Source organism: Tigriopus californicus, chromosome 5, assembly GCF_007210705.1.
Source record: "Tigriopus californicus strain San Diego chromosome 5, Tcal_SD_v2.1, whole genome shotgun sequence".
Lineage (NCBI taxonomy): Eukaryota > Metazoa > Arthropoda > Copepoda > Harpacticoida > Harpacticidae > Tigriopus > Tigriopus californicus.
Genome location: NC_081444.1, coordinates 13,822,729 through 13,832,842, shown reverse-complemented (window position 1 = coordinate 13,832,842; position 10,114 = coordinate 13,822,729). Strand labels below are relative to the sequence as shown.

Sequence of the window (10,114 nt, the reverse complement as noted above, 5' to 3'; positions counted from 1 at the left end):
GAATTTGAAAGCAAAGACGGAACCGTTTTTTTTTTCAATCGCGTTTGTTGTTATGATTGCTATTAAAAGACAAGATTTGACAAAAATACAGAACTTGTTATCGAGACAGTTCGGCGGCGTTGATAACGTATTGTAATGATTGCAATAAAAATGATAATGTTCGCAATAATAATAGTAGTAGTAATAATAATAATAATAATAGCAATTAGTCCAAGTGAGGGAGAAGTCAGGGTTGTTGGTGAAAAGATGGTCACTCTTTAATTGATGATCGTCTTGAGGATTGGAGTTGCTCTCCTTATTTTTCTTGTCGGAACAAGAAATGAGTAGTACTACCAACATTCATTACAAGTCTCTCTCTTTTCATGCCTCTTGAAATATCATCCAGGCCACTAGAAACGGCCTTGTTATGAGATCATTCGACGACAGCGGTGGGGGGGCGGGCGGGTGGCACCCGATGTGTTTCGATCTTCTTGTGTTCATTTCTTTCTGATTCCAAAATGGGATTTCTTTAAAAAGAAGAAAAAATCCGACACACGAAAAACAGCATTTCAACACCAAGAATTGGAGAGAAAGTACAATGGTTGCTATCACAAGGTTCAAAAAAGAACACCAATCTGACAGATGAATGAATGAATGAATGAATGAATTCCCATCGAAACTATCTAAAAGTCAATCTTCTTGATCTCCTTCTTCACTTTGGTCTTTTCCGAAGCCTCCAGAACGGAGAGAGCGTTCTTGATTGAATGGAAAATGAGATTTTTCACTTGCAACTTGTCCTCGGCCACGGGTTGAGACTCGGGCAGCTTCCGAAGGTCGCGAAATAATTGGAATGTGTGCGAGAGATTCTCAGGGGACACGAAGTCCAACGAAATCGACATCGAGTTGTGGATGTGTCGAGCCTGGAAATGGAAATGGAACAAGAAAATCAATATTTGCCAACTACCCACCTATGTACAACTCAACACATAACTCGATTGTTGACCTTATTCACAAGAGTCCACAGAGGACTTTCAAACTGTCCTCCCAGTCAGAAGGATAGAGCAAGACAAATTACCTGACAGGGGGATCCGGCGGGAATGAACACGGCATCACCATGGAACTGAAGAATGGTACAACATACCACGTTGTACTCGTCTGCCAAGGTTTTCCTTCGTCGAGCGCAAAGATACTGATCGCCTTCATAGATGGGATCAAATGACGAGTCGAAATGACCTTTCTTCTTGCCCGTCTCTTTGGAGTGACGTTCGCGATTCAAGAAATCTCGAATCTTATCTGCATCTGCCGGATGATAGACATGCCAGATGGCGCCGAGCAATTCGCTCTTCTCCAGGATGCGACTTTTGGACTCGTCATCCAGCACGTCCATTCGCTGAAGGAGTTGCACCACGTTTTGAGGAGTTGTCTGAGCGGCGGTGGACACGTTCAGAAGAATGTTCAGCGAATCAGCCAATTCAAAGTGGAGCTCCACGGTGCCTTTGCTCTCGTGGTCCGAATTGGTTCCAAAGCCGTAAGTAAAACAGGGCCTGGGTCCCAAATCCGACCGGACAAAGACGTCAGGTAAGCTGGCAGCAGTGTTGAGCATGGCGTGTCGCCCCGTGTAGGAGGTTAGGGGCAAGTGCTTCATCAGGTCCGAGGTGTGTTCGGGCAAGGCCTCCATGAATTCATCTCCCATGGGTGGCCAGTCCTGCAGTTTAAGAATGGACGTCTCGGATGAGCGCTTCGAGTGGTCCGAGAATCCGGTCCAGAACTTGGCCAAGTCCGGCATGCTTTGCACTTTGCCCGAGGTCAGATTGATCACAGCCGTCTCATTATCGGAATGCTCAGCGAGAAAGTACTTGGGGCACCACAAGCTCTTGTCCATGTCGGCAATGGACTTGGAGATGACCACGGGCGAGCCGTGTTTCCACATTTCTTGGAACATGTCCAGGGAAAACGAATCCTCGGCTTTGGACTCGAGTCGTAGTACTCGGCCGTGATCCATCCAGGAGTGATCCACTTCCGAGTGGAACAGCTTGCTGTCACTCACCTTATGCCACGTGACCGACTCCACCACTTGGTTCCTCCAGCGAGACTTGCAGTTCTTTTCTGAGGGCAGTGAGAAGTATTTGAGCTCTTTGGGCTGGCCATTATGGGCCCCGTTGCCGTTCTCTTTCATGGACTTTTCCACCGCCTTCGAGATAATATCTTGCATGGCTAGCTCACTTCCTCCGTTGGCTTTGAGGTCGTCTCCATTGGCGAAGTCTTCCTCCTTGATCTCTTCAAAGTTCTTCCCGTTTTCTAAGCAGGCCGTCAGGCTACTGGATGACGCGATGAGCTTGCTGGACACCTCATCTAAAGCACTTCCAGCAATGATCTGCACAAATATGAGTTTCTCAAGGTCGTGGCAAGAGCTGTTTGTGCACAGAAGCCAAGAGAACTCGTCACGATCCTTTTCGTTGCCACCCCAAGACCTCAGATTCTCTTTGTTCTTCCGACCTCGATAGCAATCGAGACAGACCACAAAACCGCACTTGCAACACGCCCAATGATAGTTGAATAGCGTGGCATCACACACGTCGCACATTTCCCGTACACCTTGAACTACCCGTTTCCAGGCCACGTCTTTCTCCACGGAGGTGTTCACATTCTTGGCCTCTTCTTCTTGTCGTATGAGCAATTCAAAGTCGGCTCTCAGATGAGAGATGAGGTAATTCGCTTGTTGGACGGTCAACTTTTCCGGGGCATTGTCCCAAGATGCTCTCCAAATGTCCAAGTCATCTTCTCGAGCATCCTTGGGATCACAGAAGCCCGCCACACTGAGCATTGCCGTCTTCTTTGAGTACTTGAGCCGTCGGAAGGCGTAAAAGCGGCAAAAGATGTTGGGCATCTTCTTGTTCCGCTGACTTTGGGTCCATCGACACTCCCGACATTTGGCCAGTTTGGGGGCGACCTGATAGCAGGACGCGTCTTGGAGGAAGCGTTCACCCGTTTTCTTCAGGGTCGCAGTGGAAGGCCTTTGAAATGGGTTGATTGATCGCAACTTGGCCTTGGGCTCGTCCCGTCTCGATTCTTGGGCTTCCGTCCCCGCTTTTTGGCCGGCTCGGTGGCTTTAACCGACTTCCGGGACGATTGGGTGGCAGTGGTCGAGTCCGAATCTTTGCCTTCATCGCTCAGATCTTTCTCACTCTCCGAGAAGCTCTCGTTTTGGTTCGCCTTTTTGGCCACATCAGATTTGGTGGATCCACCATGCTTTCCCCATGGTATCTTTGTGCCTGGTCGGCTTCCTTTACCGGAGGAATTACTATTGTCGTCAGTTTCGGATGAGCTCGAGGACTCGCGAGATTTTTTCGGCATGGATGGAGAGGAGGCATGGCCGTTGGCCAAAGGCAAACCAGAGGCTGATTTGACGGCCTTCCGCCCTCTTTGGGGCTTTGACGACGTGGAAGAAACCTGTGAGAGAGCAGGGGACGGAGTCGCCCGTGCTGTGCTGGGTTGGGGCGTGGGCGGACCAGACGAGCTTGGAGCCACATCGTTCGTGCCCTCGTACGCCGCAATCCAGGCCTTTTTCAACTTGTGCACGTAATAATCTCTGGAAAAGCTGCTATTGGAATCATCTCCGTTCGAATCAGGAACAGGCGTCGGAGTTGGAGTTGGGGTTGGAGTTGGGGTTGGGATGGGGGCTGTCGATCCGTTCGTCAATTCCTCAGGCTCTGCTTTTGCTGGAATCGTCTTCTGAACCTTCTTGGGCGGCACTGATAGGTCTTCTGAAGACTCGTTGCAGGCTTCACTGGAACCAGACCTCTTCTTGGGCGCTCCCAAGTCTAAAGGTTGATCTGACGGTGGAGTCGTCACTAGCAAGCTTGATCTAGCAGATCCACCATGAGCTGGGGGAGGTTTTGAGTTGACGCTACGCAAGGGCTCGTCCTTCAGATGGTGCAAAGGTTGATTTCGAAGCAGAGGTGGTTGTGGGAAAGTGCCCGTTGGTTTAGCTGGTAATGATTCGGGTCTGGAAGGTGGACGACCGGAAGATGAGCTCTTGCTGCTGTGGTTTTGTCCAGGGCTTATCACATTTCTGGCATGCGACGGTGGGGCTGAAAAAGCGACTGGATATGGCGCTGGAGAAGTCTTTGGAATGTAGCCTGGGTGAGCACTGACGTTTCGATGTGGACTAGATCGAGCTTCTTGGGTGGCGCTCGGCGGTGGGTGATTTCCCCCGGGACTATGTGAGGGTGGAAATCCAGGATATCCATGACCGTGCTCCATGGGGTGTTTGTAATGGGAGCCACCGGGCAAGGGTCCACCCACAGGGCCCGCTGCAGTACGAGGAGGGTATCCCTTCATTTGAGCGACGGCCCCATGGTGTGCATATGAGGAATGCAATGACAATGAAGGATGTTGACCCATCTCTCTGTGCATGCCCAGAGGAGGTCCTGGCAAGACTTCTTGTTTCACTGGCTTGCCATAACCCCGATGAATCGAAGGACCACGCTCTGCAGGGTGACTTGAAGCTAATTGAGCGGCTGTCGCACTACTACCCGCAGCTGCCGCCGCAGCGGCCCGTTCGTGAATAGCTCGAATGTATTCCTCTTGACGTCTTCGTTCGAATTCCTCCAACTTGCGCTTCCTCTCTTCGGCTTGTTGATAAGCCACGGCTGATGGCGATGCACCGTTCGCCACTCCTTGTTTGCCCAATCCAGTCATCCACGGGCTTTGAGGAGGAGGATTTCCACTCATTTTCTGAAGTTAAAAAAAATTCTCACTTTACACAACTGCAATCCTCAGCGCCGCAATCTACAACGATCTAATCCCAAATCCCACTTGGCCCCATTCCGTGGTAACAAAAACAAGCAAATATAGTAATCTCGTCTCGTGAACTAACTACTCCCCAAAGATTACTGCCGAGTAAGTACTATTCGACACGCTGGTGAGGTGCTTGCGACACCACGCATAAACAAATCATCGTACAATTTCACGTGTCGAGGACTGACCTGATGTTGATAGACGCCATATCTGGGATCAATCATTCCTGGACCGTGCGATCCCCCTTGCGGAACACCCACGGAACCAACACCAGCACCACCATTGCTGCCACTACTGTTACTACTTTTGCTACTGTTCTTGAAATGAGCAGCAACTTGAGAGGGTGGTTGTTGCTGATGATGATGATTGTGGTGCTGGTGTTGGTGCTGGTGGTGGGCTTGGCGATGTTGGTGATGTTGTTGTTGTTGCTGCTGTTGTTGTTGTTGCGTAAGCTAAGAGAAAAAGACGAAACGGGGATAGTAGAATAAGGCTCGTTAAGTGTACTCGAGTTAACGTACCACATCGAATATTAGTTACTACTAAGCATTACTGCTAGAGTTAGCGCAAGCGGTACGAAGTTCATTCATCAAGCAAGCAGCAAAAAGGCAAGAGGTAATACATTAACTAGATCCCAGGGTTTTTGTCATTGATCAATCAAAAGTTCCGAATCCATTTGAATAGGTCATTATTAATGTTATGCAAATCGTATTCAAATGGTCACAGGCTTAGAAATATCAAGAAAGCATCTAAAAAATACAAGACATGTTTTGGAAGACATTGGAAACAACTTGCATTTGTTGCATTTCACACTCTCTCATCAATGACCGCCATGTTTCTTTCAGAAGCTCGTGCTAGTGCCCAAACTACTTCATGGCTCTAAGTACTACCCCACTCTCTACATGACAGACAGTTGCGTCGTTCCTTGTAGACCATGGCAGTAAAAAGAAAACGCTCAGCAGCTGATGAGACCATGTGAGGACACATGTGAGCAGCTCCAAAGAACGTATGTGTCCTTCACTTTTGCAATAGATTGCCTTGTATCTCCACACTACGTACATAGAATGGAATGGAGTAACGTAGCGTAGCATAGCATAGCGTAGCAGAAAAAAAAGAACGGATGGTTGCTAGCTTTGGTGTGCAGAGAATGTGCAAGAAGTCCTTGAATCTCGTCAAAGAGGGCAGTAGCACACCTCCATCCACCTGTCGGGACAGGTTATCATAGAGGTGACTTGGAAACAGGAATCTGAGACATCGCTATGTTTCAGGGAAGACCACGCACGCTCGAAGTGAATGGCCCTGAATCAGGTTTTTTCACCTTCCACTACTGCAACCACCACTAACTAATACTCTTTCCTTGGCATGGAAAATACAGGCCTTGATCGAGTCTTGAGTAATTGCTTTTCAGAGGTGAATACAGCTCAAAACGCTATGAATACACCCTAGTTAGAGACAGAGTAAAGACCGCTCTGACGGATTCAAAATACAATACAGCTAAGTACAGCTAATTCATGAACTACGTAATTGCCCGAGATCAAGCTGCTTCTCACCTTTTTCGCTATTTCCATGCTCTTCACGAAGTGTTGTTCCACGGCTTCCGCAGCCAATTTTTGATCACGAATTTCCCGCTCTTGCCGTTCCCGTTCTTCTCGTTGTTGTTGCTGTTGTTGTTGTTGTTGTTGAGCTCGAGCTTGCTGTTCCAATTGGATCCGATGCTCCTTAACAACGCGTTCTTGTTCCTCTTGTTGTTGACGTCGCAAACGTTCATTTTCCTTTCGCTCCCTGAAACACAACGGACAAGAAAAAATCAGATCTCTTCCCCACTCTATCGTCCAGACGAAGTATGATGGTTCAAGTACTTTTCAGAGAGGATGCTGATAGCATCGAGGAGCAAGTCTAGCATTTTGGCGCACACATGTACACATACAACCACAATAACAATCCTAATCGGATCTTCCCATGTCGTCGATTTCCAAGTCTGTCACTGATTGTTTCACTTTCGAGTGAACACGATTTTCCTGCCGAGTTCTTGGCAATTTGACAACGGATAGCGGATGGAGAGTTAACACACTCGCTCTGCGATTTCACAACAGGGTCACGACACGTTCAACAAACGGCACCTATTTTAGATCAGCAGACCCACAAACGTCTAAAGTTCGGAAAGAACAAGACCTAGAGACCTAGAGCCAAAAAAAGGAATCATTCAAGATCCATTCTTCCCATTGTGGTAACAATCAGAAGCATCGAGCACTGTGCATATAAAGATCATCGTCATCATCGTCGTCATCATCATCTTATCACTAGGAAACACATCCGCTTGGTGAGCAGAAACAACAACATATCGCAAACTATGTCAGCCAAACACTCCAAGACACTTCGCTTCTATATCCCAGAGGGGAAAACATTTCTCAAGAGGCTCCCAAACGAGTTTGGTGGATAACTTTTTCCTCAGAAGTTTCGCAAGCAAGTTAAATACAGCGAAGAGTGGCAAAGAAGTTGCAAACATCTGAACGGACACAATCACTGATCAGACTACTTCTGCTACCATCACTGTGTAAGCAACCCACCATCATCCGTCCCATAAAAACCAGGATTGCGAGAGGGCACGCGAAGAATGCCATTTCAAAAGCACAGGTATCTATGTAAGTACAAGACCAGAACCCACCAACCAACCAACCAACCAACCAAGCAACCAAGCAATCAACTAACCTAGCTAGCTATCTACCTACCTACCTACCTACCTACCAACCAACCAACCAACCAACCGTCCAACCAAAAATCAAGCGTGCAATCCGTATCGTTCGTACAAACCTGTCCGAGCGCCCTCTACCAACATTCTATCTTCAGAAAGACTCCTCAAGTTGAGGAAGGGAAAATTGCTGAGAACTCCTTCCCTTCCCTTCCACCAGGAGCAAGCTTTTTATCATATGAAGTACCAGGCACGATAGACAGTTAGACAATGTGGAGTTGGCCACGTTGGATGAATCATGGAGACTGATGAAAGTAGTCACGCGAAGCACCCTCGCATACGATGCAAGCACACACTCTTGACCTCGAAAAACTCCTACAAGGACAGACCCACCAAGCATCACTTGGCGATTGATTGGAGGAGAAGATGCGATTCAACCCTACACCACATACATGTCTAAAGATACTCGATAACGGTGGGACTTTGATCACGCTCTCATTTGGGAGAGTAACAGGGATCTCTACTTTCAAAGAACCTCAAAAATCCCGCTCGAGTGGGTTGATGGACACATATTTGGTCCTCTAGAGCTCGGTTCCAAGGAAATCCAGAAAAACATTTCAAACGAACCCAAATCAAAAATACTCTATTTGTATCCATCACCGGAGAGATTCGAATCCACCTCGCTAAGTGCATTTCACGTGTCATGTTGGTTCAATGTACTCTTATTTCAAGGGAATGTTGGGAAAATCCTGCCATTCTACTTACTGCACAATAGTTCATTTCATCTCTCCTGATGAAGTACCAAATGGTTCGGAATAAAAGGGAGGGTGATTCACGGGAAAGAAAATTGGATTGGCTCAAGGGGTGGATCAGATTAGCAAAAAACTCTTTGCATGAGTCATTCCAACTCTCCCTGGATCTCTCAAAGAGACATGGACTTTTGTTATCTTAGTGTTAACGTTAAAGGTCAGGAATGAGGGAGGGCCGTACCCAAAAGTAATCTCGAGTGCGAAACTCAAAGTTTCTGTTTCATGTTTGGGAACGAGGACATCGTAAGGAGGCGTTCGGCATTCCAAAGGGGAAGGAAGGATTCAATCTTGGATGAATTGAGGTTACTCGGGAGAGAGAGAGAGAGAGAGAGAGAGAGAGAGAGAGAGGAGAGAGAGAGAGAGAGAGAGAGAGAGAGAGAGAGAGAGAGAGAGAGAGAGAAAGAGAGTACCACATGCACAGGGGTGATGCAATCACATCAGAGCTAGGGGGAAACGATAGGGCTTTTTGCATGCTGAAACCGCTTCTGTCGAAGGACATCCGAAGTGCAGACTCCCCTCCCTCGCCTTCATCTTTGACATATTTGTCTTCTCCATAACCCTCCCTTCCTTCGTCTTCATAATAGACCTAAATGTTTAGATGACGAGCAGAAGGTGATGCTCTTTCCCGCTCCATTCTACGACCGATATCACCAGACGAGGTAGCGATCGAGGAGATGGAGGTGGAGGTGGTGATGAGCCACCCTCCTCTACCTTGGCATAACTCTCCACGGCAGAGTTCGGGGGAGGGAGGCGGGTATATCGAGGGAAGGGTCCATGTTGCAAAATGGACTGGATCACGTAGAGGGGAGAGCCAACTCGTTTCAAAGGAGGGAGATTCAAGCAAGTAGGCCTTGGTTAGGGAGGGTGACATGGCTTGGAGGAGGCGGAGGGAGAAAGGGGGATCCGATTCGAGATGCCATACATCACACAATGAGAAGACGGGGGAGGAAACTCCCGTCCCCGTTTGGCTTGTTATTCGGCACATTTTTTGATCATTTCCTTCCTCCCCTTGGTCTTATATAGAGACCTAGGAAAGAATGATCTGGACTCGTCCACCTAGGTACTATTAATATTATGTTTGGTACCTCGAGCCTCAGCAAAATGGCATGTTCTAGTGGCAGTGTGTCAATTTTCAAGAGTATGACGAATTTTAGTTTTAATGTGGATGATAGTGGCTTTCAAGGTGCAAAGGCAGTAGAAAGTACTCTCTACCTCATAGCTATGAAATATACTTCATATGAGTAATAACTCATTCCTCATCCACAACAGATTATGAGTTGGCTAATAGGTCCCAAATAGAGAAAGGATTTTTATGAGACTTCTATACATCATTGTGCGATTATGGGTTTGCATTTATAAGAAGGAATGCTCTTGAAACCGAATTTATGTCGAAAGAAACGTCAAAAAATATGTCTGGTTCATCAAATCCAAGGACACTAAAGCAAGGAAACGCCACTTTTTAGTGATCGCCAAACCTTTCCCGCCAAGTAATGCCTAAACTTTTACTGCTGGAATTTGTCATGTCAATTAGTGGCATAATAATATATAAACAAAAAATGTGGCTAATGTCATTCTATACCGATTGATGGTATGAGCTTATAAACCAGCATGAATTAGTACTTATAAGTATTGGAGGAGAAGATGCGATTCAACCCTACACCACATACATGTCTAAAGATACTCGATAACGGTGGGACTTTGATCACGCTCTCATTTGGGAGAGTAACAGGGATCTCTACTTTCAAAGAACCTCAAAAATCCCGCTCGAGTGGGTTGATGGACACATATTTGGTCCTCTAGAGCTCGGTTCCAAGGAAATCCAGAAAAACATTTCAAACGA

At 47.2% G+C, this 10,114-nt stretch overlaps 2 protein-coding genes across 3 annotated transcripts in view; both read right to left on the bottom strand.

Annotated features, from left to right (window-relative positions):
* Nucleotides 1-507: 507 nt before the first annotated feature.
* LOC131881227 (lysine-specific demethylase 3B-like) lies at nt 508-3,001 on the bottom strand. The gene is made up of 2 exons (XM_059228023.1): nt 1,055-3,001; nt 508-899 (listed from the first exon to the last, which is right to left on the bottom strand). The coding sequence occupies exons 1-2, from the start codon at nt 2,864-2,866 to the stop codon at nt 663-665; spliced, it is 2,049 nt and encodes a 682-aa protein (XP_059084006.1). The 5' UTR covers nt 2,867-3,001; the 3' UTR covers nt 508-662.
* The window catches only part of LOC131881226 (AF4/FMR2 family member lilli-like), a 42,319-nt gene continuing 35,178 nt past the window's right edge, over nt 2,974-10,114 (bottom strand). The window contains exons 10-12 of one of the 2 annotated variants that reach the window (XM_059228021.1): nt 6,327-6,558; nt 4,968-5,231; nt 2,974-4,716 (exon numbers count right to left, since the gene is read on the bottom strand). In XM_059228021.1, coding sequence (XP_059084004.1) covers nt 2,974-4,716; nt 4,968-5,231; nt 6,327-6,558 — 2,239 coding nt within the window. The remainder of the gene's footprint in view (nt 4,717-4,967; nt 5,232-6,326; nt 6,559-10,114) is intronic. The other variant, XM_059228022.1, reaches the window with a different exon arrangement.

Excerpts from the sequence above, each read along its gene's own strand:
- LOC131881227 (XM_059228023.1), bottom strand. The coding sequence starts at position 2,866 with ATGCCCAACATCTTTTGCCGCTTTTACGCCTTCCGACGGCTCAAGTAC. Across the intron at positions 900-1,054 it reads CCGCCGGATCCCCCTGTCAG|GCTCGACACATCCACAACTC; the intron begins GTAATTTGTCTT and ends TTCCATTTCCAG.